Source organism: Stegodyphus dumicola, chromosome 7 (genome assembly GCF_044657685.1).
Source record: "Stegodyphus dumicola isolate Sdum_Otavi_A_Nest chromosome 7, ASM4465768v1".
NCBI classification, from domain to species: domain Eukaryota; kingdom Metazoa; phylum Arthropoda; class Arachnida; order Araneae; family Eresidae; genus Stegodyphus; species Stegodyphus dumicola.
Genome location: NC_140774.1, coordinates 110960618 through 110988290, shown reverse-complemented (window position 1 = coordinate 110988290; position 27673 = coordinate 110960618). Strand labels below are relative to the sequence as shown.

At 34.2% G+C, this 27673-nt stretch overlaps 1 protein-coding gene across 1 annotated transcript in view; it reads right to left on the bottom strand.

Annotated features, from left to right (window-relative positions):
- Nucleotides 1-1081: 1081 nt before the first annotated feature.
- Nucleotides 1082-27673, bottom strand: part of LOC118201601 (alpha-1,3-mannosyl-glycoprotein 4-beta-N-acetylglucosaminyltransferase B-like) — a 246080-nt gene continuing 219488 nt past the window's right edge. Inside the window, exons 12-15 of the mRNA XM_085820727.1 lie at nt 21747-21951; nt 10420-10490; nt 8356-8434; nt 1082-1295 (exon numbers count right to left, since the gene is read on the bottom strand). Of these exons, the coding sequence (XP_085676853.1) occupies nt 21847-21951 (105 nt within the window). The 3' untranslated portion in view covers nt 1082-1295; nt 8356-8434; nt 10420-10490; nt 21747-21846. The remainder of the gene's footprint in view (nt 1296-8355; nt 8435-10419; nt 10491-21746; nt 21952-27673) is intronic.

Sequence of the window (27673 nt, the reverse complement as noted above, 5' to 3'; positions counted from 1 at the left end):
TAAATGGATGCCTTTCCAAACGAAACACTTTTGCATTTACTTTACTGATTATAAAAAGCATCAAGTCCTCACACCACTAGCCCGTTTCTACCTGTATTCAAAGGCTGAGTGACCTTAACCACTAAGCCTTTGATGGAAAAATTAACATTTTAATAATTAATATTATGTTAATTTAATGACACTGGTAAAGTCTGATGATGACCAAAACATGGTCTACCAAGATTACGAACGAGGTCCAGAAACCGTTTCATGCGAAGTACCTGCGGTAACTGTATCAAAGCAAACCATACATCGCTACTGAATGAGGATAGCCTTGACAATTACATGTTCAGTGCTTCCTAACTCTCAAAACTTCTCTTGCAAGATATATTAAATGAACTTCTGTAGACAATTTTCTGCATCGAAAAAAAAATAACCAATACTTCTCACAATGAACTATGATTAGGGTTAACAGAAACATTCTGTCATTCTTTTTAGAAAGTATGAGAAGAACCAATGTAACTTCTAAATATTTTTGTAAGTGGTAATTTTCAAGTTTGAGACTAAATATCACTCCCCCCCCCGATGACAAAAATTTTCAAGTTCAACATTTTATAGGGTAGATTTTTGTGAAGACCCGGTAATTAATGGTAAAATAAGTGAGAACTATTGCGTTTGAAAACATGAGATATAACCATCGAAAACTTTCTACAAATCTAGCGTATTTATGTCATTCAAGAATACTTTCAAAGAGAATGTCCAGTTTTTTAGGTACTGAAAATTATTTCAGTCTTCAATTGTTTTAACTACTCACATTTTTTTCAGAGATAATTTTAGGCAAATTATGTATTGTATATATGAAGATGTATCATTGAATATAAATAAAAATATAATTCCTTGTCACTTCACGCAATTTTCTCTGTATTTTTCTCATATAATGATTAAATGCTGACACATTTGAATTGCCAAGATGAAATATTTTGAAATTACAAACAGGTTACTAATACAGAAAGAGATAAAAATCCAGTATTTTATTATGTGCATACAATAAAAAGAAAAGGAATAAAAGGATTGTTCACATGCGTAGGAAAAACACTCAACCTTTTTAAGATACATATTTTATTTATTCGGTCACATGGCATGTACATTTCTTGTGGTTTATCACAGGAACTTCAGTTTACTTCCAATATTGGAAAAATTTAAAAGTTGTTTATTTATGTTTGATGGTATAGTGATGTCTTGCAAGTTTCGAGGTGACTGATGATTATAGGCAGATACCTGTAAAGGGGCCTGAACAGCTGTTCTATTCCAGTGCCCTGAAATAAAGAACAAGGATCTGTAATCTTGACGTTGCTTCAAATAAATTAGAATTTTCTTCATTTCTTTGAGAATAAAAGAATTACATAAGATTGTGAATTACATAAGCATGTGAGGCACTATAAATCTATTTTAATTCTTTCACATAAAATGTGCTATTTTATTTTTAGAATCTTATTTGTGCTTTCTTTATATATTAAAAAGGGGCTATTAGAGGTTACTGGACATTCACTATTTTTCTTCATTAAATATCTGTCAACACAGGACAGGATAAAATTTTTATCCCATCGATCCCGCACTTCTTTGGATTACAGGGGAAGGACACCAGGATTCCTAATGCTTTTAGAACTATAATATTTTAATTCTTCACGTTCCATTACTAGCTCCATCGAACAATGGTGCTACGTTCATATTCAGTTTACTCCGTCTATTGCTTTCGATATACTTAAGGCCGTCCTTCATCCCACTTTGCAGATTTTTTTCCTTTCGAAAAAAGGTACATGTGTCTAATTACCTTAAATAAGTTTTATTCAAAATAAATACCAAAATAAAGTTGCTGTTTAGCCTAATTTTAAATATTTCCAAAATACTCTCGCCTAAGCGTTAACATTATGTCTAATTTCCTTGTTAAACGACTACCTTATACCAAGGCTGAAGTCAAAGCCTACAAGTGGCATTTGGGGGTAAGCATTACTCTACCTCGTCGCAAAAGAGCTCTTCTGTGTCCAATTCAAGTAAACTTTTCCTAACTTGTAAGTGTTGGCTGGCTCAGCGGCCCGCCGTAAATCCTTTAGAGTGTAAGATTCTAGTCCAGGTCGCATCTACTATGAAGCTACATATTGTAATATTGTGAGTTTTGGGTTCACAATATTATCCGGTGAAGCCGTAAATAAGTTACTAATAACTTATTAAACCTTAAGCTAACTAAACTAGCAAAACCTGAATTAGACTCATAACGGCTAGTTAGTTCCCCCATTTGCGTGATCACAATAAAAGGGAAATAATGCGTTGTGTTTTTCATACATAAGGAGACGTACTCAGATAAAAGATAAAGACAATCTACAAATGAAAACATAATATAGATTTCATAATTAATAAAAGGTTTATTCAGCATCCTCAGATTATAATTTATTTCACATTATTATTGCTTCCCAATTACCTATTATATTTCAATATTTTAATTAATTTATAATTTAGGTACCAAATTACAATTATGACATAATTAGCTCACATTCAACAGAAGCTACTAAGATAAAATAAGAAGGAACAATGTACATCACCATCCTTTTGTTTTAAACCTGAATTTTAACATCCGGGCTAAAGATAAAGTCACGCAAATTTAACATTATTAACTATGAGGAATTGAGTGTAAATTAAAGTTCCTGTAAAGAATAGAGGAGCAAGACGAATTTTTCAGCTAATCTTAATTTAAAGTTCAGTTACTTGAGATGAAAAAATTTAAAAAAACTTATTTGTGAATAGAAGGTGAATCAAGTACTCTCACTGGGGTACCTGAAGATTGAACTGCCGTCGAGACAGATGAGGGGAACCAAGGAAAAAGAAAAAGTCCTCAAAATACTGCAACATAGCTCGGCCCCTGGTCGAAGAATACATCAAGGCAACTGTCAGGATTTCTTTCAACCCAGCGATTTGAAGTGACTAAGGAGAAGCAGGAGTGGCCCATTCACATAGGAGTAACCATGCAAAAATAACGTTTTCCGGATTCATCTGCAAAAGTTCAATTCTCGACACATGGAACATTCTAATAGCAGAACATCGAAGCTACCAAGTCGAACTGAATAAAAACCTTCTAGATTCGTTAACCGGCGGCCGAAAGATATAGTAGCCATAACCCTTGGTAGAATTAACACATTTTGTGTGAGATGCAACCAGATAGAATATCGCATTGATGAACACACACACAAACCATGAAACGAGGCTTAATTGTTGACTGTCTTTAGCATGAAGAAGCTGGATGAATAAAGCAATTGATTAAAAAAAACGCTGGATCAAACTTCATTTTCTCCCGATGCTTGAAAAAAAATCCTCTTTATTCCGGTTGTTAGCCTCAATGTTGTATTTTCGAGTTTTAAGTTGAGAAGCAGGGCGGGAGCATAATTGCAACTCCCCGCCTTCGCAGCTCACGGCAAATGCGACCTCCATCAAAACGTCCCGAGAAAAAAAAAAAAAAAATGCTATCATTAAAATCCTTTTTAATTTCATTCAAAAACACGGCTAGCATCTAGCCTTCATTTTTCGCCCCCCCTTCGGGACTAAATTTTCCTTTTTTCACCCTGAATAACCAGAATATGCCTACTGCACATGCGCCCCTTCTCTCAAGCAGCCAAACGACCGGACACCCAATTCGCCTGTGTAGGGGAACTGACAAACTTTTAACCTTTCGCCACGTACTTCCTGTCCTAAAGGCCACCGAGACAAAGTAGTTCCTTCTAGAACATTCTACAGAAAAAAATAAGCCACCCTGAGATAGAATGACTAAGCGAAAATTCCTCTCTTTTTCTGATTCCTTTCACAAAGACACAGAAATCTTGAATAAATTTAAATAAAGGAAAAATAATATAAAAGCAATTGAAGCATCTATTTTCCCACAAAATTGAAGAATTTTCCTAACGGAATATTGATTTAATAATAAATAATAAAACATTAAATTAATTATTTAAATAAAAAATGAGATTATATTAAATAAGAAAAATAATTAACCTGATTTCTTTCATAAAGAAATCCAACTATTATCAGCACAACTATTATCATTAAAATCCTACTCGTAGTCAAGTACCTGACACTAGTCAAGTACCTGACCTAGATATCTACTCGTAGTCAAGTACCTGACACAACTGTATAAAATGCCTTGTCAATCCGAAAGATATGACACAAAAACTATCATGTCAAGTTTTCACCAGTTAATCTCATCTTGCTTTTTTCGTTTGTCATAGGTTTACATTACATCCAGTATTTTCTTTTGTTAGGTTACTACGTAATTACACAATACCATTTATCACACAATACCCCAACAATACCATTTGCTTAAAAATTAGCAAATCTATTATTTATAGGGAAGGAAAGGTTCCAAATTAAAAATTCATATGTTTAAATTAAGCCAAAACTCAACCGTAGCGTGAGGTTGATTTTATGGGTTACTTCTAAGCATTTTAATGGCTAAATGCTACTTTTCTTCAATACATGACCATTTTTTCGCACAAATTTTATAAGAAATAATCTAGAGGTTTAATCTTGAAGATAAGTTTTCAAATAATACTTGAGTATGAGAAAAATTATTAATTAGGGATTTACACATTTTCAAAGCATAGTATATGTATATATTTAATGTAAAATGTATTTACCAAGGTGAGGCAGATAAAAGTGGCTTTATAAAATGAAGATTTAAATAGTGACTCTTCATTAACAATGAATAACAAATTGAAGTAATTACAGTTCTTTAATTAGCTAAATTTAAGGGCAAACATATATATAAATAAGGCAGAAATTATGTTACAATTTTTTTTTTTTAATTTACCTTCTTTACTACTTTTCTGAAGTGATATTTGAGTGCGTAGGATTAAGCCTATAAATCCTACGCACATTATAACATAATATATTTTTGATTGCATTATTTAAATGAAATTTATTAAAGGGAATAGATACATCATGCAAAAAAAAACTTTATATGCTGTGAAGTTCCCCATAAAAGTCTAATTCTCCAAAATCGAAGCCTGCTACAATTTTTTAATTATGATTGAATAAAATTTATAAATAAAATAAATGAGATACCTGAAATGATTTCCCCCCCCCCCATCTGGGATATAGTTTTCTTGTTCTCGAAACGATACTTTTCTGGGATATTCTGCTGAGAATAAGAGCTCTGCTTTGAGGTAAATGAATCAATGAGGGCTAGCAATTCATCAAACTGATGATGATTCATACGAAAGTGATTAAAAAAAACTTCGATGCCATTCAAGCCCATCTCCTCAATTGAACTATTTGCAGCTGCTTTCTGAAGTCGCCTGTCAATTTCTTTTTAACCCATTGCTCTATTTTCCCCTCCTCGTACATGAAGCAAGAAATAAAACAAGTTTGATCTTTCACAAACTGTATCCATTTCAGTTAATCTCAGTTAAAAGGTACAACTGTAGGAATTCGAAATACCACTAAAAATATAATAACCCCAAATTTCAAGTATAAAGAGCTGTTTAGTGTGCGCATATAACAAATTTGGTTGCGAACGCTTCCATTTTGGTGTGAATCGACATATGTGGAAAATGTTTCCTCTGTTCGCGCCACCGGGCTAGTGTGCACACAACATATCACTGAATGCATGTCATTGAAGCGGTCCTTTAGTGGTAGTAGATACAGGTTAAATCATTCTATGACGTGACTCTAAAGAAACTGCAGCACAGAGAAATCAAAATAAGAAACTGTGCTTCAAACACACCTTTTTCTGTAAAGCTCAAAACTTTTTATTCCTCCCTCAAATCGTTTTTTCTGTTCTAAGAGTAGAGAAGTTTTATTTAGCCATGCCTGAATATGCATATTTACTTTAAAAGGCCAAACAAAACTTTATATGTAATTTCATGACATATAAGAGTTTGACGGCATCTGAGACACCTCAAATCGATCACAGCAACCTACTTTTCACAGTTTTCACATGCTTGAAAGTTTCATGAATATTTTGCAGAGTTTGTTTGGACAATTCTCTGTTACATTGAAGACCGAGAAATAATGGATCAAAGGTATCCGTAGGAAAATAAGATATCTTTTTGCTCTTAATTGTTCCGAAGTTTCTTGCGATTTTTATTGTTAGAATTTCACTGCTCGCGCAGTCTTAGTATATTTTCTGCATTAAATCATTTACTGACTACAGGATAGGTCTATTACTTCAGTGCATTTCATTTATAATAGCTGACCATAGTGTGACTATGATTAAACTTAGACACGAAAGACCTTCTCGAAGATATCGAAATAAAACAATATTTTGCCTAACACTGAAATACGCTGAAATTGCAACACCATGATGGAATGCGGGCAGAGATGTGTAAATAGCAGGTTATACAATAATTTACATATACAGATACTTACATAAACGAACAAGTATATGAAAGATTAAACTGTTTATTTAGTATCTAATAATGCCACCACGGGCAGTTATATAGGACTCTAAACAACGAGGCTTTCTGTCTATGATGTCTGCTAATGGTCTCCTGAGATATTCCTTGCCCAGCCGAGTCCACTGCAGCTCTCAGGTACTCTACGGTATGTGACTGCGGTGACCTGTGGGCCACACTCTGAATGCAGCCCACACATGCTCGATAGCAAAGAGGGATGCTAATTCTATTGAGACTGTTCAGAGGGTGGCGTGCGACATGTGGCAGGACTGCATGTACTGTAGGAGGTACTGCATGTGGTCGGGCATTGTCCTGTTGGAATAACGTGCCGCGCGCCTTGGTCAAATGGCCCAAACACAGTCATAACAACTCCTGTTAAGTACCGGCCCGATGTTAAACTGCCAGTAATGTGCATAAGGGTTGTCCGCTGTCCGAACATGATGCTACCCCAAACCATGAAGCCGGTGAGGGGCCGGGGTGACGATCGACGCTTCCATAGACAAAATCGGTATTCGTCTGAAAATAATACCTGATGCCATTGGTTCCTCCACTGATGATAACGTCGACACCAAGCCAGACTGGAATTCTATGCTGAATGCGTTAAAGAAATCGCAGTGGCTGGCCGCCTTGTGCTCATATCTGCCTCATGAAACTCGTAACGAATGGTTTGGCAGGAAATAGATGCCCCTTCTGATAATGGTAGGTAGGTTTGAATATAAGTTACCGTGGCAAACGAGTTCTCTTGGAAACATTCGCCAAATTTGCTTATTCGTTGCGATCTGAGTTTTCTGAATTATGCGTTATCGTGCCTCATATTGTTGAATTGTACTTAAGTTCCGTCCAACACGATCGACAATTACGTGTATCGAAAAACCGACCTCATGCAGGTCTATCATATGTTTCGTTCCTCAGACAATAACTGCTGGTATTCAGCTTGCTGATGTTTCGGAGGTATTTTCTAACTTTCTTCAATAGTTCTGGAGCCCACCAGCGTCCGAGCGGTAAAGTCGCTGAACACTGATAGTTCGGTTCGAGTTTCGAATCCCGCGAACAGGCTGGCTGCATGGACGTTTTCGTGGTTTTCCCCATATGTAACGTGTATATGAGCAAGTCTCCCTTAAAAAGTCCTCCACGAAGGCATTCCTCCCCTTAGGTAGATAGCCCTCGAGACTTTGCCATAATCACACATACACACACGCTCACAAGTTCTGTTACAGCAGTCTGTCACTTAAGCAGAGCGAGCCAGCTACTGGCTTTTATAGCCAAAACATGGGTACCATGTGACCAGATGCGCATTCGAATTTAATCATTTGCATATGTATTTATCTACTGATCCTGTTATTTTCACATCTCTACGTGCATTTCCTCCAAGGGGTTGCAATTTCACTTTAGACATGTATTAATGCATGACTGGAAAACTCTGAGAAAGTAATGAAAGCGTCTATTATGAATCAAAAATGTCACCTAGATTTGCTGGGCAAATTTTATTGGGGGGAATAACATAGAATATGATTTGTAAAGTCCGTGATAAGTTAAGTAAGGTTTATGTGTCAAATTATAAGTTAATATTTCCACACATTTTAAACTTACCTTCTTTGAATTATCTCCACTTAAAAGAAGCTTTAGTAAAAGTCTTCTTTAGATGATATCTTAATTTACCTTTAGAATTTAAAACTAATATTTAGAATATTTACCATATTAAATGTTCTTCACATATAATTAAAGTGGGGAGCTGTGGGGTGTCAACGTTATATTTTCCATCAAATAAGTTTACATATGAAATAGGAACTATTGGAACATTATTTTACTCCTTACAGAACCATTTCTATATAATCAGTGATCAACACGAACACTTGGAGATATTTCTGGAATTTATAAGATCGTAGGTGTTGTAACATTAGAAGTTTTTTAATTGTTTGATTTATAAAATGCAAATTACCTGCTCTTACTTGCATCTAGCAAGAGGCTGATACATACATTTGAAGTTTCGAGGCACAATTTTTCTTCCAGATTCCGAACTAAAATGAAAAGAAAAATACACTCACACTTGGTGTTTTAAATTTGATATTCAACGAATTAAAAGATTTTAATGACATATTATTTAATTATTAATTTAATTCTGTATCATAGTTCCGTTGCATTCATATTACTGAATGGAGTGGAAGAACAATGAAATAGACGATGGGAGAGCAACATTTTTAATTGTAAAAGCATAGTTCAGAAATGCGTGATATCGGCGGGCACCATTGTCGGCTATTATAATAATAAATATATAAGAACACATTTTTTTTCTTGCTAAAAAAATTTTATGACAAAATGTTGCTGTAATAATTATTTTCTTGGTACTAACCATTACAAAACAGTGTTGCATGAACCTTTCGTTAATTTGAAGAGAATTTGGCTCATCTGGTTATGGTTCAAGTACTTGAGAGCTATCTTCCGAAGAAAAGAGGTTGTTTCGTGTAGAGCTTTCTAAGGAAAACTAACACAGAGACACATTAAAAAAAAAAAAAAAAAAAAAAAAAAAAAAAAAAAAAAAAACATGGAAGCTAAACCAAATTATGCTGCCAATCTGTTTGCCTCGACATGAATCTAACTAGAAATATGATGAGTAGAGGAAAGACTGTAAAATGTAGAACATATGCTGTTGTTAAAAAAATTGTGATTTTGCTGTTGAACTATCTGTGGCGTAAGTGCGAAGAAACGAATGCTTAAAAATAAACCTAAAAAGACAGAAAAAAATGAGATTGCTAGCTCAGCGAGAGCGTAAAAGAAAACCTAAACAAACCTCTGTGGTAGACCGTTAAAATCTGCAACCGTTCATATTATTTTAATATTATATTTTCTATGAATATTTATCGGGTTATCTGAATGCAGTATAAAGCTTATTATTTTATTTGAATAGAAATAGGTTTCTCATTTTGCTGAAAAACTTTCGTTTCTCGAATAAAGTCATAAAAACTGATTTCATTGCTTAATTTTGCAGGGAAAAGAAGGTGTTTTATATCTTAAAATAAGATACAGAATTATGTACACTATATAAACAATAAAATTAAATTATATAAAGCACGTTAAATATTTGCATTTACAGTATAGTTTAATGAAGATATTCATAAAGTTTTATTTGATTTATTAAGGAAGTGCTCTTCTAGTAGAATAATACAGTGCAATTTTTATCGGCGCGGCAGTAAAATATGAACTGTAATTTATTACTTTTAAATCGAGTAAAATTATCAGCTAAGATCAGAAAATAATGCATTATTTTTTCAATTGAGCAAAATTATCAGTATTTAATCACCAGTCACCAATCATAATTTTAAGCATTTAAGACCTGAAAACAAATGTATAAAATTATAACAAACTTAAATTTATTCAGTGTAAATAAACGACCACTGGAATTTTAATAATTGAAATGTTGCTAGTATTAATCTAAAAGAAGCCTGTTTTCACTTGTCAACCAATCGAATTAAGAACTAAAGTTTGAAATGCTAATGCAATATCTGGCCTTTTTAAGTTCGGATCCATTTAGATTCTATAACCGCAATTCCATTTCTTTCTGTACGAAATTTTAATGAACATGACTTCATTTCACTTCGGTACGAAAATCTGTCTTACTGGTTGAAGGGAAATAAATGATGCTGGTTTTTAATTTAGATGCTTTCTTTATTGATATTTATATTTGCTTGAAAATGCAATGGTTTTCTATTACCTCAGTTCTGTTAATTTTTTTCTTCTTTGAGCTCAATGTGTTTATGTTATTAACGTAAATATTCATTTCCTTTAAAAATGTTTATTTATGCTGAGCATTTTGATGATACAGATTGAATAGTTATTTTAAATTTTAAAATTAAAATTCTATATTTTAATCGAAAATATTGCTACAAATGACACAAATAAGTTACAAAAGAGAATTTAATGGACAAGAAATGCATTTTATCTGTGGTATTAATAAGGAGCTTTTAGCATAAATCAAAACAATAATTCGATGTACTTTTATACTTACCAAACTTGCGAGTATACATAATGCATATTCATTTAATAGAAATCTTTGCAGAAGGCAGCTGTCGGCACTCCCTAAAATATTTAAGTGTATGTAAAGCTAAGAAAAGAGATTTGCAAATAGAAAATTTCAGGTTGTGAGATAAAAATTGACAAAAGTTCAGTTTTATGCATTATTGTTAAATAATATTAGACAATAATAGACCAAAACTTTTAAGACACTGCTGTCATTTTATGCAAATATTATTTCATGTTTACTGTCTTTGTTTTTATTCATTGTGTATTGTTATACATTAGTTACTCTGTATGTAGGATTTACTGATTGCTTACTATCCATAACTTGTTTCACACTCTATTTTATAATATACGAGGTGTCCATAATTAAACTTGAAATTTGCGAGCAGTCTGTAGCAAAAACTGGGCAGCAGAATTCTATGAAAATTGGGTAATAGTAGAATGAAATGATGGGAATTTTATCGAGAAAAAAAATTGACTTTCAAAAGCCATCACTAGATGGCGTTGTGCAATGTAAACTATTGGCATATGCAAATATCATAACCGGCATATGCAAATATCATAACCATAGTAATACTGTGCGTGCACAGCAACCCTATAATGATGCGAGAGGCGAATCGCAATCATACTCGTTTTTAAGTCAAGGAAGATAACGCTGACTCTCAAGGAACGTGCTTTACTGATGAAATAGTTTTACCAAAACGGAGACTCTGCTACCGAAACTTTGCGGAAATTTCTGTCCTTGAAGCGATTACGAAAAGGTCCACTCACTAGTCAAGGACTAACAAGCATGATTAGGAAATTTGAAGCAACGAGAACATTGGAATTTCAGCCAGGAAGGGGACGAAAGTGTGTTGCAGCACAGGCAGTGGATGATATAGCGACACAAGTAGAGAAAGACAGATCGCAAACCATAAGTAGTACTAGTGTTCGGGGTATTGCAGCATGTGTTGACCAACATCTTTCCACGGTTAATAAGATTCTTCAACAGGTATTACAATACTATACATATAAACTGTCGCTAGTGAAACAGCTCTTAACCAGCTGATCTGAATAGTCGACAAACTTTTCCCTTGGGGGTTATTGCGCTGATTGAGCTCCCGGATGAATGGCCATGGAACATTTTGTAGACCGATGAGCCCACTTTCATATGGAAGGTGTGGTTCACACGCACAGTTGCCGCATATGGGCTGCTAGAAATCCATATCAATTCCTATAAATTCCATTACACTCTTCACATGTAACGGTTTGGTGTGGCTTTACTGCAACATTCATTGTGTGGGTACGTTTTTTTAGAAGAGCACAGCGCCGCTCGGCCTTTGACATACACCGTAACCGGTCAATGATACGCTTTCTTATTAGAACAATCCGTTATCCCGGCTCTTCAGACAAGGCGATGTGAAACAAAACTACCACAGCGTTAATGCAGGATGGGTGCTCCTCCACACATCGCCCATTGTGTGAAACAAGTGCTCCACCGCCATTTCACCGACAGATTCACCAGCTGGCAAATTTCAGCAGCTTGGCCTCCTAGGCCCCCAACTTGAATCTTTGCGACATTTGGCTGTGGGGGGGGACATCATATCGAATATGTTTTGTAAACTTTTGTAGATTACTTACATTTTCTCAATAAAGCTATAATGGGGGTGGTTTTCGATTTTTTTTTTTTTTTTTTTTTTTGACTCGATATCCTATCATTTCATTCTGCCTATCTGCTATCATTTCATTTTGCCATTATCTAATTTTCATGCAATTCCGCTGTATAGTTTTTGCTACAGACTGCTCGGAAATTTCAAGTTTAATTATTAACCGCCTGTATATATATTACGGACCGCAAACTTGCGTCTTAGCTAAGACTATTTGCTCTTCTTTTAAAAAATTGCATTTTTTTCGAGACTGCGGCAATTTGCGCAGATCGTCTATTAGTTTTCAGCTTTGATTTTGAAATTTTCTTAAAATGTTTTGACTTATGACTTTTGAGTATATACAATATATATTAATATACTACTAATTAAACTTTGTTTCAGTATTATGTTTAAAAAAATGAGTTTATGCTTTAACGCAAGGCTATCAGCATTAGCTATGTAAAGTGCAATATCGCCACGTTTGGTGAATTTTAGAATATTCGAAATGAATGATACAGAGGTGTATGTAAATTGAGAAATTTGAGTGGGACATTGCAGCAATATTTTGCCTTCTCCTTACGTATTGTGAAATCACAGCGAAAGTCATTATAAAACGAGTTCTCAATTCATCTGCGTTGTGAGTTCAGACCTTTGTATTCCCAAAACATTGCTACCCTAACAAAGAACTTATCTAAAACTCTGTGGCTTAACAGCCCTATTGGGCCAATGCCTGCAGTGTCCCGAAATCTTCTTTCTTGACCGTGGGCCCCAGGGTGCGTAAGCATATGCCCTGAACAAGTGGTCAACTTTTCGCAGGACCTCCAGTGTTTAGTCCTCAAGCAAACTTGGTATTCATTTTATCGACCGAAAGGATGGAAATCAAAGAATGAAAGGCTGAGTTGACCTTGTTCAGACCGGGGATCGAACCCCGGATCAAAGGTGCTGCTGCGCGATGCGCTAGCCGCTGCGCCACCGGGCCTCCGAAGAAATTATCAGTTTTGTTTAAAATTTCGAGGCCAGTTATTGGCATCAAATAATCCTGTAGTTTTAGAATTCAACTGAATTTTATCTTGCTGCTTAAGAATTATTTTGCGTTTATTTAATATTACTGAAGTTAAGTTTTACCTTTTTCTTTGTTTGTCTTATTGGTGCCATTTTGGAGCTGCAAAACAATTATCGTATTTAGAATTATGAGCTACTGATTCATAGAATTTGAAAAAAAAAAAAAAGGAGTTTGAAAAATGTGGGGATTTATTTAGTTTAATTAACAGTTATTTTATGTTTAAGCGATTTTCCTATCGCTCTCGCTTTCAACTCACACTTTCTTGCTAGAAAGCAAGTCGACTATCGCGCGTGTATTCAGATGAGGTAGAAAGAAGTTAGTATTTAAGGAAAGGTTTTGGAAGGTGAAATCGGAGCGTGTTCTGCCAGCGTGAAGATCTTGATTTTCTAGTGATTAGAATTTCTGCAGCTATTATTGCCATTGGGCTTGTATACGCCGTCATTTTGAGTCAGAGGCAGTTTGCGCGATAGTTAATTTGTGAAGCCTTTAGTTAAACTTAACTTAATTTTAAGTTATTCATTACATTTTCTGTTAAGCCAAAAGTTTTTGCTTTTGTAAGTACGAGTTGGTGCCCTCTGTGAACTTTATTTCAATTAATAAAGGTTCTTTTTATCCTTCTGCTGACTTTCTCGTCATTTAGGACTTAGTGATTATACACTAAACAGTCTTCTAACGTCTAACTCCGTTTATGATTGCAAAACATATATTATAAAGCAATACATTTACATTTTTATTTTTCTCTTATCAGTTTTAAGGATAATTTCAGATAGTTTAATACCGCAGTTTTTAGGCGGAAAAAAAATATATTGACTTACTTTGTAGAAGCCAAAGTGTTTTCTCCGAGATTCGAATCCGGCTTTGTAGTAAGAAAATAAGCAATGACCTTGCATGGAATGAAATTAATTTTGTCATAGGAATCACAATGCTCGAATTCAGCACACAAAGCATATGCTTCAAATTTCTAAGATTCCGATGCAAGCAATATATATAAAAACTAAGGCATGAAAGAATGTACTGAAGAATGTCTTAAGAATTCTGAACCAAACAAAAATGAAAGAAAATGCAGTTAGATAAGATTTTTTTCCCTGTTTGTATGTATAAAGAATTTTAGTGAGTTTTTGATGGAAATAAGACAGGTTAGAAAAATATAAAATGGCCATTCTGTTCTCTTACATTACACATTTCGATTATCCAATTATAGAGATGGAATTTTTTTTTTCAGTTTTCTAAAGTCTGCAGAAAAGATGAGATTTTAATCTTGCATTTTTACTTACTACAACTCACTTCTTAATTAAAATTTTGCAGTTGATGCCAGAAAATATGCATAAGAAAAATTGGAAAAACTAAACCAATTTATTTCGAATTATTATAAAAGTTGTAAAGTAACATAATGTTAAGTAAAAGCACATTTCATATTAAATTGCAGTTAGAAACTTTTCTCCTTGGGAAATTTGCTAATTTAAGATTTCCATTATATATTTATTAATTTGCTGTGCTCACGTATTGTTTACGGATCTTGCATCTTTTAATTCGTTGTTCTCGTTTCCCTACAAAAGATGAACTGAGAACGAATTGATATGAAACAACGTCACAGAGAATTTTTTAACAACCAATAAGCATCCAATTCTTAAGCGAATCGAATAATGCATTAATTAAAATCACCAACTAACGTACCTGTCTCCTAATGTTCAACCTTTGTTTTCAGTTCCCCAACGGTATGTCTCGAATAAATGTTTTGATGTGTAGTTATTGATGTTAACTCGTCCAACGCACGGAAAGAACTAAACTTTTTTGACTAGTCAATGATATCTCTCAAACTGTTTTTGATTACTGTCATTTTCGAAAACATTAACTGTAAACATAAACATAAACATTGATCAGCTGAGTATGCCCACGCTATATACTTTTTTCCCTCTTCGCTGTTTTTTTCTTTCTTGTGTTCCTTCTCTGCTTTCTGAATCACATTAAAAAAGCTGCCGTTGTCATTGTTTACGCTAAGAATAACTGAAATAGGCAACTCATTGCCCGAAAACTCATTCACCTTATCAGGACCATCAGGACCGTTCGCAGAATGCAATTCATAAAATTAGATTAGCATAATAATTTTAACTTCCTACTGAATGTATTATTTGTATCTTAAAATTCACTATTTTAAAGGAATAAATAATATCTTCTTACCTGTCTTCCAAATTGAAAGTTTTAAAACTTAGGATTTCATTCTAAATAGCTTTACGAATCGTTGATATCGACAGCTTTAAAACAAAGAATAATTGAATTACACATTTTAATATCTTCTACAATTTTGAAATACTGCATTAGTATTTTGTGTGTTAACAGCTCGTATGTACTTTGGGATTTATGCGCGAGAAGAACAAAAATATATAAACAAAAGAAAAGAAAAAAAAGAAGTTTCATTTTATGACGGATACCAGCTATTTCAGGCTTTGGCCACTGCTGAAACCTTAAGCGGTGGTCATTTTACAATAGTGGCATTTAACCTTTTAACTGTCATGCCCGAGATAATCTCGCACTGGTGTTCGAAAATGTCACGCCCGGGTATTTCTCGGGGTAATTTTTTTTTTTTTTTTTTTGAGTGCATCGAATTGTTATACCCGAATATATATCGGGAGACGTTTATTTCGGCTTCATCTCTTTGTCAAACCCGACTGTATCTCGAGAAAAGTTAATGTGCGCTCAATTCAATAGATGACAGCACTTTACTGAAGATTTGAAAGGTTAGAAGTTATAAGTTCTTTGGTTCAAAGTGCACGGGATCTTTTTGTTGTAAAATAGCGTCCAGTTCTTTGAAGCATTATATAGATGATTTAGATTCTTCAACCGAAGATGAAGGATGTGTGTTTGATGAGCAGTTTTTATGATACTTCTATGGTCAGCCTCAAAAAAAAAAATGAAGATATACTCAAGCCGAGGATTCTTTCTGACTACAGTCTAACTATGGGTGGAGTAGATCGCTGCGATCAGGAAATATCCTTTCATCCAACAATCCGAAAACGTCAGAGAAAATATTATAAAACGATATTTTTACATTTACTAGACAAGGTACTTTGGAACTCATATTTGCTCTATAAAAATGTAGTTGGGAAACGTATTACATTTTTAAAATTTCGAATCCAAGTTATAGAAGAGCTTTTACATAAATATGATGATGCAGCTTCTGGACAAAAGAATGTTGGCAGACCACCTACAAAGATAACCCTGCCCGTCTTACTGAACGACATTTTATTTCCCATATTTCTCCTACTCCTGTGAAACGTAAGCCTACAAGACAGTGCAAAGTGTGTTGTTCGAAAAAGGATAAAAATGGGAAAAAGGTAAGGAAAGAAACACGATTCTAGTGTAGTGATTGTGGAGTTGGTTTGTGCTTGGAAAAGTGTTTCCAGTTGTACCACACAGGCTTGTTCCCGGTCAGTAGTCCTCCTTAGCAGTGTAAAAGTAAAAAAAAGTTGTACCACACAAGACTGAATCACTGAACTACTAATAGGTATTCACTTTTATTTATTTTTTCATTTATTTATTTTTTAGAAAATAATTAATTTTTTTCATTTTTAGAAAATAATGCTCCACTAGAAGCGAATTTTACAACTGCCATGTTGAGTGGCAGCCGCTTCAAGCAAATATGCAGTGGCTACAAAACTTTAAAAATTTGACCCATGTACTTCAAAATATCAATTTTTAATTACTTAAGTATATTTTATTTTGTACTAAACATTTGATTTTTAAAATAAAAAAATTTGACAATTTGTGTACCCAAATCATCAAAATAACTTGACAGTTAAAGGGTTTATAGGAGACCACGGTTACCGCCTGTAAAGGTGCAGACAATTTACATACATGGCTTTCTCCGAGATGCGAATCCAGGCTCTTCGGAACGGCAGTTAGAGGCATTAACCACTTTCTTGTCCGAGTGTCAAAAAGAAAAAAAAAATAACCAGCAGTTTAGAACATTTTCTTAGAACTCTAGCAAGAAACAATTTTTACAGGTCAAGATATCCCAAGCAATTGTCGATATCTTCATCACCCGGAGACTTTCAGAAGATATGCTTTTAAAAACACGAAACACTAATCTGCGGTTCGGTAGGGACTCTAACAGATTCTGAATAGTAAATACCGATATTTTAATACTTCATGTCTGAAGTTTGAGCCGTATTTTATCGGTTGTATTAGCTGGAGGATATTTCAGAAATAAGTTGGTTTTGATATATGTCTCTCTAAAATTATTAACTAAATGATTTCAGTTGGTAAGAGGCTCAAGATTTCCCAAGGCAAGATAGAAGCTAAACACTTTGTACAGAGTGTCCTATCAAGTTGGCCCATACTCTGCAAAACAAGAATAAATGCTTTATAAACAAGAATAAAACAAGAATTCATGCAAGATTACTCGCATGAAATATATAAAAAGTGCCTAAAAAACTTTTCCGATATGACGCATAAGTTTTGAGAAAAATGTGAAAAAAAAATATGACGTCATATTCGGTGCAAGGGTAAAAAGCAAAATCGTCATTGGAACCATGAACATCGATATTTGCATATGTCTACGTTGGAAGGTGTTCAAAATGTCCACTATGCATATCAAGGCAAGCATGCGAGGGCATTCATGCTTCCAATGAAGTTTCCCCCCTTTCACTGAATATGACATCATTCGTTTCTTTCACATTTACCTCCAAAGCACTTTTGGCACTTTTTTTATATGCATTCTAGGCGATAACTCTCGCCGTACAGATATTAGATGGTCTGAATGGGACATTCTGTATACGGAGAAAATGTAGGACAGTGTGAAGAACATACGGCCTTGCATTGTCCTGTTGAAAAATACATCAAAGAAAGTACGCATAGCATTACATAACATTAGAAACTCAGTAATATAATGGTGGCTCGTCAAAATGCCGAATATACAGGATTAGAAATTAACGGGATGTGTACGCTGTGGCACCCTTACTATTACTACAGAGGCTTGTTGGTGCAGTTCGGCGGCGGCAAACGGCAATCATGGCTGGCATCCCGCCAACACACTTCGAATATTGGCCAGAAGGAGTGCTAGTGACGTACCATTGGGTGAGTGGGTCACATGAGAGTTCTCTCTTCACCGAAAAGAAGGAATTTACTACCGAAGATGGGAAAGTTCCCGTTTCATTGGATGCTTCTGTCGTCAGTTGTTTTTCGAGGCTTTGGTTTATATTCGCAGAAACAAATGCTAACATCATATTGATTTCCATCCTCGAAACAAATAATGTTAATTTCCCCCCCCCCAATAATCAATGAATTTTTTTGTGAACACTGCATATTTCGTTCCTTATTTTTCAAAATAAGATCACTAAAATCAAGGTTTATATTATTTTTACTAATAGTTATTTTAATTTGTTAGTCTTTTCTGTCACTCCTTGTTTCTCTCGCATTTCCTCGCCAGGATGTAAATCAGTTAGGGAGAACGACAGCGTAATTAAACTGAAGTAGCAAAAAGGCTAATCAGAGCGTGTTTTCGCTAAAGAGTGCGCACGTTGTTGTTTCTACCAGTTGTCTGAATTCTGAATCTTGGCTTTGCATTCTTAACGAAGTTAAGTATCACACCGTTAAATATCACCGAAATCACCGAAGTTAAATATCGCGCCGGTAATGGTTTATGAGTCAGCTTGCTAGTTTAAATTAGTTTGTGTAGTCTTTAACTTCTAGGTTACCTTTAAATTTAGTTTATAACTATTATCTTTAAATTCCTCTCCATAAGTGCGTGGTGAAATCGTAAGTATGTAAGACCGTGCCATCTGAAAATAACTGAGTTCAATAATAGAGTTTTATACACCCTTTCCCTGTTGTATTCATCTTCTAGATTTAGCGATAAGTTGCTACACGAATAGTTAATTAGTTCTAATGGCAATTTGATCCGGACTATCATAAGTCCGTCCTAAGTCTAGTTTCATCTGAAGGCGCTTTGAGCGCCGTCCATGAAATACATCCAAATTTGTGACTTGCTCCAGAGACAGCTCTTTCTGACGTGACTAGTAAAGGCGTCAAGTTGGCGATCACAATGGCTCAGGTTCTCAGGTAAACTCACTAGCAGCGTCGTTCAGATGAACATGTACTTCACAAATGGCCACTGTTGTCAAACCTTGCCATTAAAATTACGCACGGAAATGACTGGAAGCAATTGGTTTCCAGTACCAATAACGAATGGCTCCATGAAGCCCAAGAGGTCAGTGCAACTAGCGATTACAAGCTCTAAACCACCACCGTGGCATCTTCAATAAATTAAAAAAAAGACAAACCTAATTGAAAAATTGGCATTTCAGTCTGTCCTTTACAGTGTTTCGAAGTATTATTCATTACACTTGCCTATGTGTGCATATCGTGAAATACTAACCATTTGCATATTCCAATATATTCTACCTTTCGGGCCAATTTTTACATATACTGTAAGGAAAACTGGTTAGCTTAAAATTTATGTACTCACTGAACACTATCGATAATGATTAAATAATAGAAGTTCAAATGTGAATGTTTTTGTTCTCATTCCCTGCGGAAGAAGACGAAAGAAACATTGTTACGTCTCCGAAATTTTAAAATTCGAAATCACTGAGATGTCAAAACTGCTTTCACTGGAAGAGTTCTATAATTTTGCAAAATTTTGATTTGACCAAGACCAGTCTCCATATTACGATTCTGCACTGACCAAAAGATCTGACTAAAATTCTGTCCAATACTGCGATTTGTAGACCATATAACTTTCTGAACACTCTCTGAGTTTAGACGTTCACTCCGAAAATATTCATGATTTGTCACTAAAATCTTACAATTAATCACTGCAATTTTACACTTTTTCATCACATTTATGGATTAGCACTGCACTTTTGCAAGTTTTCAGTATATTTTCACAACTGGATACATTTATAATTTAGCACTACATATTTGTTCAACCTATCACATATGCGATTCAGAATTGAAACACTTATTAATACATAGAATTTATACTTTACACACGGTATGTCACTAAAACAGTCACTTGATACCTGTCGACATATTTCAAATTTCTTTTAACAGAAATACCACTGAATGTCACTTCATGTCAATAGATTAAATATAATCAATTATTTTCTGGTTTCAGACTTTTTAATTACCAATAACAGTTTTCATACGATGTCAGTACATATACAACATTCTCATTCTCATTATTTATTGTTTATATTATCATGTATTTTGATCACTTAGTATTGCAATTTTCTTTTTATTTGCAATTATCTCTAACAGGTATTTAAATTACAAACCGTAAGAATTTCACATCTAGCATGTGACTTCTAAAACTCCGCGTCCACATTTTTAGCCCAAAAGGGGCTATTGGTTTTGAATTTGGGTTATGCGTTCGTTTACTATAAATAGCGTGTTACTTTTAAAATTGTTGCCATCAAATATTATTAAGTATTATTTTTTAAAGAAACTAAATAATGTAGAATATGCGTGTATGTATGAATGTTCCCCGCAATGTGAAAAAATAGCGGAAACTAGAGTCATCAGATTCTGAATAACACAGTCCTTCATCCGAATACGTGCATCTGGAAGACCGGAATTTGAATTTCGAATTCGTTTATTACTCATTTCATATTTTGTATAAGATATCACAACACAATCTTATAGAGTGTGAACTGTGGGCACAGTCAGATTATCATTGTTCACGTTTACAATGTGTTAAGTGTCGCCATATTTTTTTTATATTCGCTATACTATGTATATTTGGGATTTAAATTTCTGAAAGTGTCTGGATGATGAAGATAACTTATTTTGCTTAGGATATCTTCACCTGTAAACATTATTAGTTCTCACATTTCTAAAAGGCTCCAAATGTTTGGAACACACCAAAATATAAAACACAGTAATGGAAAATATAGGAAATTCTCAAAAGGTTTAGTTTAATTATTCTTTATTTCGAAGCTGTCGATGACAACGATTTGTAAAGGAATTTGAAATGGAATCTTAAGTTTTCAAACGTTATCAATAGGATAGTATAAGCCTAATTATTATGATCTAATTTTACGATTTGCATCCAGCCAACTGTTTTGAAGTTAGTTTGAAGATACTATGAGATGAATTAGCTTTAAGGCAATGAGTTGGGTACTTTGATTCTAAATTACTTTAGTTAGTATTCATTGTTACTTTGTGTTTTATTTCCAACATTAGCCGCGACATCAGCATTTTGGTTAATAAGATTTCAAAAAGGCGAAGAGAAAAAATATATGGGGGAGGGGTGCTCGGACGCCCTCAGCTGATCGATGTTTACGTTTATAAATAATGATTTAGAAAATTAGAGTAATTAAAAACAGTTTACGAGAGATCACTGAGCAGTAAAGTTTTTGTTCTCTCTGTGCGTTCGAGTTAAGATAAGCAATACGCAGTTGAAAATGTTTGTAACTGCTCGTTGCTTGCACTTGACAAGTTAACATCTTATTAACATGTATCGATAAATTATTCGACGCATATCATTGAGGATTGGAAACGAGGGCTGAACGTTGGAAAAGGCATAGGGTACGTAGATTTGTGATTTTAATATAAAGAATCATGCTGAAATTGGGGATATACTAATTTTATCTTAAAATAGAGAAAATTCGGGAGACATGAATATCCTACCTTGAAATGATGAAGCATTCCTCATGCGCTGTAAAAAAGTCAGTTCCATCTCTTTCTTCTTAAAGCGCCTCACACATTTACAGACATACTTTCCTGGATGTTATGGGGATCCAGATATATTGTTATGTGAAGAGGAAGCGAATATATAGCTGATATTATAGACGGACGCCATGAGAGCTTGCATGGGCGCTGCTTCTAAAATAATCTGTAAAATTATTATATTGAAGAATTATATGCTTTTAACCAATCATATATTTATGAGAAAATGCTTTATCATTTTAAAAAATCTACGTAAAATCTAAACTTATTCGTTAACTAACAAAAAACAAGAAGGCAAGTGGTGAGTAAATTTCTGTGGATAGCTGAAAGAAGGTATCAGATTTGAATTAAATATCTACCTCTGAATTGCAAAATTAAATGAGTGCGGAAAAGTGTTTTCAGATTTTCAGTTATTTATTTCGTTCTGAATAACCCGGCTTGAATCAAATATTTATGTATTTAGTTGTTATCTCTAGTGTTATAAGACCGCCAGTGAGGGAATAGATAAATCCCATGTACACTAGTAGTGCAAATGAATGCAGATACTAGCGAAAAACTTAGCACTATGAGACTTTTCTTGGTTTTCTCCAAGAGTATTGTGAACATAAGCCAGTTTTCTCAGAAAGTCCTCCAAGAACTTCTCTCAGGCAGATAAGATTAGTATGCTTTTCCCTTAGTCGATTAAACAAAACCAAAGGAACTGCATGCGGGATAGATGGATTACAGATATCTGAAAATACACAAGTGCGTTTTAAAGACTATTTGCTTTATTAATATAAATATTTCAGAAAAAAGAGATATATAAAATTGTGACTTAAATTTGTAACAGCTTCTTCATTTAAGTTTTGGTATTTTTTTTTTTTTGGGGGGGGAGGTTAAAATTAGAAACTACTTATAATGAATCTCTCTGAATTGAGTCACAGATTAATACATACCATATGACTTTTACATAAATCTGGCGACATTTCGTTAATTGAAACTCTAGCAGCTAATAATAATATTACAGAGTTCTTTAGTAGCCAATCAAAACTATATCGAAATTGAAACTAATTTGCTCTGAATTAAGATTTTGTCTCGAATACATAGCACTTGCTTTCTGCTTCTAGACCTATCTAGACTGCTGATGAGCTGCTCTTTTCTTACCGCAACGATATCAAAATTGAAAATGTTCCGTAATAAGCATGATTAGTGTGCCAAGTTAATTGCGGCCCCAGGAGCTTACTAAAACGGGAAAGAATATTTAAATCTGACATGACTGCAAGTTTCAACTATTTTGTGTTTCATATATCACAAATAAGATTCAAATTACTACATACATACAATTTTGCATCACGTTTCTGAGAATTCTGTCAAAGTTCTGTACAGGCACTTGCAGCTACTCGAAAGAAGTCAAATGGTATTTCAACTGTTTTGGGTCAAATAATACTTCAACTCGTTTTGGTTTTACAGGCCTTCTCTATCGCGAACCAGCCCAATAATTTCATTGAAACAGCCAAAGAAGTATACACAATCCTTCTTAAGAAACACAAAATTAGACTTAGCTGGATTACAGCACATGCTGGGAATTCAGGCAGTGAGAAGGCTGATTGTCCTTGCTAAAGAAGCGGCTTTAGAGCCTAGTACTTCAATACCGGAATAACGGGTTCCAGAACCCAAAGACCATTCGAATTATGCTAAATAATTTTTACAAGAATTGGAATATGCTACAGAAAGGCTCTTCAAAAAAAGATGCTCTGCATAATTTTAAAATTAAAAGAAATACTAAGCCTATCTCAAGCACAGATGTTAATGTAATTTTAATCGGCCATGGAAGTTTTCGCTATTATTTTAAATAGGTTTGAGCTTCAATATAATGACAAAGGCAAGTTATACAATGTGAGAGATGCTCGTCATTTTGTTGAAGTGTGTGCTATCACTAGAGATATAGAAGGGGCAGACAAGGACTTTAAAACATTTAATTATAGTAGTATAGCAGTGAAAAGTATTGCAGAGAAAATTATAGCAAGAATAGGTCAAGACAGAGAACAAATAGGCACAATATGCTAATTTGTATGTGAATGCGTGTGTATTTGTGTCAGTGTTTTAAACGTTTTCATTTAGTTTCTAACGCTCTATTTTCCTCCTACTATACTTTATCAGTGCATGAAATATAAAACACCAGAGATCGATATGTCGAGATAGATAGAAAATAGGCATAATATGTTAGTTTGCAATGTGGGTGCGTGTTTTTGTCAGTCTTTTGAGTGTTTTTCTTTTAGTTTCTAAAGCTTTTTTTTTCCACCTAATATCCTTTTTCAGTGCATGCACTATAAAAAAACCAGAAGTCTATGTATTAGTGCCTCCTGGTCGTATTTTATGAGTTCTCTTTTGTTATTTATTTTTTTTCGGCTGCTCTTTCTGAAGAGCTCTAGCTCAGCCCATAGAAAGGCCATGCGGCGACGTAAAGTCTGTCAGGAGGACGGGACTGCATCCCTTCGCATCACATTACTTCAACTGTTTTCCAGTGTCAGAGCAGTTGCTAGAGCAAATACCTGAAATGCATGCATTTTCATGAGTGTCTCAGACACTACAGCCACACACATCTTTCCGTGTTAGCCAGTTTGCAAAGTCAAACTTTCTTTAAGAATCCAATCCCATCGAATGAGGAACTTGAATGTTAGGGAATCTATTATCCACTTTCATCGTACAGTATTCTGCTGAACACGTCTGAGTGTTTTAAATTATACTATCAAATGCTGCTGTGAATTATCTAGTGCGGCACCCACTCGACTTAACTACTCGATGTTATAGCCTTTTCGAAATTTTGGAGAATCATTTATGAGAACCTCTATTAGTGATACTAAAACAATTGCACGGACATCCTGTGATACAAAAGCCATCTATAATTAGTAGCTTCATAATTCCCAAGAAATATTACATTGCAAATCACTAAAGTAAATGAGATTGACAATGATAAAATGTTTTATCACCAGACAGTGTAGTTTTTTGTTTCATTTATATTAAAAATATTGAGCCATCCATGGCTGAGGACCTTTGCGAACAATTGCTATCCGTGTTTTCGAATAATTCCAACAGAACTATAATAATTCAAACTGCCTGTTTGACTTCTCTATGACACGATTAATTAATCCGACAGTAGTATGACAATGTGTGCTCGTTGCAACGTGAAATGTATTCTTAAAACCCGTTTACTACGCAGCTTATTAACATTTCCTTTGAAAAAATATGATTATATATATATATATTTTTTTTTAATGTAGCCTTCTGAACATCTTTCTGAACGCAAAATCTAACAATATATTCTCCTAAATTAGATTAGTGTATTATTTCAGTGCACTATGTTACTATACCTATGACAATTTAAGTTAATATCTTAAATGTATGAGACAAATACGAAATTTTTCCAAATACTATTGTTCAAAATAAACGCTTAGACTTATTATTCAAATTTTCCTGCAAAGCTCTAGAATTAAAATTAGTCATTTCTGCATGCGAGAGGGTGATGCAGTTCATATAAAAAAATCGATGTGCCCTTGAGGATTACCTTGTTTAACATACTTTCCGAATACTAATTATCTAAATAATGAGTAAAGGTTTTGTGTTTAAAAAAGTGGTTTCATGCAGATATAGCCTTTTATCTCTAACTTTTATAGCAATAAACGGAAAGCCATAGAATTTTAAATGCTCGCAAATAAATTTTTCATTACTACCTCTTAAATAATTTATTTTGCCTAATTAGGTGCTTTCATCTATTAAAAGCAATGAGAAGGATGTGAAAAAGCTAAAGACACGAAGTTTTAAACACATTTTAAAAAGTGTCCGCATTTTGTAAGTAACTGAACGTTTTACTGACACGGCAAACTATGCGTTTATCATATGCCAAAATCGATTGCGCTAATGCTGCAGTTTGAAAAATGCTTGCTTTTTATTGCTTCTGCTCTAGACCTTTTATCATTTCTTGAGTTTCGCAAGCACTTTAAGTAACTTTAAATTGAAACAGAACAAAATTACATAAAAGTACTTTTTTATTCGTTTTTGAATAAACTCTTTTATTTAACACTTCCAAATTACCGAAGACCAGATATAACACAAAATATAAAATTTAAAATACTAAGCATCTTTTTTAATTAGCATCAAATATATAAGTACCAAACTTAATGTTATCAAGAATCGATTCCGAGCTTTAACGTGACTCAGTATGGAAATCAGCACATAAATATTTGTAACTAAGAGAGCAAAATTCCAACTAACTAAATTATCTTACAGCTCAGTTATTTGGAGTTTTATTAAGAAATTATTTATATTGAATACTTTAGAACTAAAGCCCAAAATTTGGCAAAGCTTACACTTAAATTGACATCCATTTTACCGAAACACTACATGAATTTCGAATGGAAAAGGCATGGTATTAGGCATTCTTGAAAGTACTGGTAAATACAAATTAAACGTAATGTATATGACATGCACTCGCTGCAACTAGCAAAAAAGGGAGGAATAAATATATTTCTACAGAAGCAATGCCACCTTTAAGGCATAAATTGTTGCCAGTTTTTTCCTCTCTGAAGAAGTTTTTTAAAGGAGTACAAGAAAGAAATACTCCAGGGCTAAAACCTTACGTCTTTCCGTAAAACGATGTTACATTCTTCGAATATATGCGATCCAGTTTCCCTTAGAAAGTCCTCCACGAAGGCATCCCTCCCTTAGGCAGATAGCCCTCGAGGCTTTGCCATAATCACACACACACACACACATTCTTCGAATAATCCAAAAAAGATAAAAGTCTATGATAGCTTCAAGCTAACAGGCCGATGAGAAAAATGCAGGAAGTGTAAATATGCATCAAGGTGAAAATTATCATTTCTTTAACTGCAAGACAAATTTTGAGAATAGCTTGCTGATAAAAGAACAAAGATTTCAGTTATTCGTCAGGCTGATACTCAAGTACTTTCTATTTGCAATGGTACTGGAGATGGAGTTACAATCACAATAATTCAAAGAATTGCAACACCGGATGAATGGCTGCATTTTAGCGATAGAAACTGCCCCGAAGACAATCAAAAACACTGTTCAAACTAAATAATAGTGATATTATTAACTGTGCAATATTATGCATTCAGGTCTTTCGTTGATGACATCAAAGTTTGACATGCATGAAACTGCAACGTTATATGTCAAGAATCTCAAACAACACCTGATCTGGTTAACTTATTAAATTACATTACCGTCTTTGGTTATGAAAACTCAACTTCTACCTTTACTCGGTCATCTAAAATAGGGGGTCTTCAATGCGTGGCCTGCGGGCCACGAGTGGCACGCTAAGGCATTTTAGTGGCCTCACATTTGAATTTGAAGAAAAATTGAAGAATTTTAAGACATTTTGATCTTTATTACGCGAGCTGGTCTTTCAAGAAAAATTTCGTTGTCAGCTTTTTGTCTTAAAAAAAAGTTTTTCTCTTATTCTTGATCTTTAAAATATTTTATTGATATGCCTGATATTATTTGAGAAAAATTTTTCTGAAAATGACGAATTTTAGGCAGTTTGCCTTATTTGCAACGACAGTGTAGCTGTAACGAAGGTATACAACATTAAGAGACATTATGATACTAAGTACAGTGAGAAATATTCTTCATTGGAAGGTCATTTTCGAAGTGTTAAGGTCAGTGAATTAAAATCAAAACTAAATTTTCAGCAGTCTTTCTTCACCACAACGAATAAAAAATCTGAAAATAGTGTTGGTGTTAGTTACATGATAGTGGAAAAACTTGCTAAGCGTGGATAACCTTTTGCTTATGAAGAATTTGCAAAAGAATCTCCTCAGAGTGCAGTTGATGTGCTTTGTCCATCACAAGCTTAAGTCAAACCGAATATTAGCTTGGTGTGACTGTAG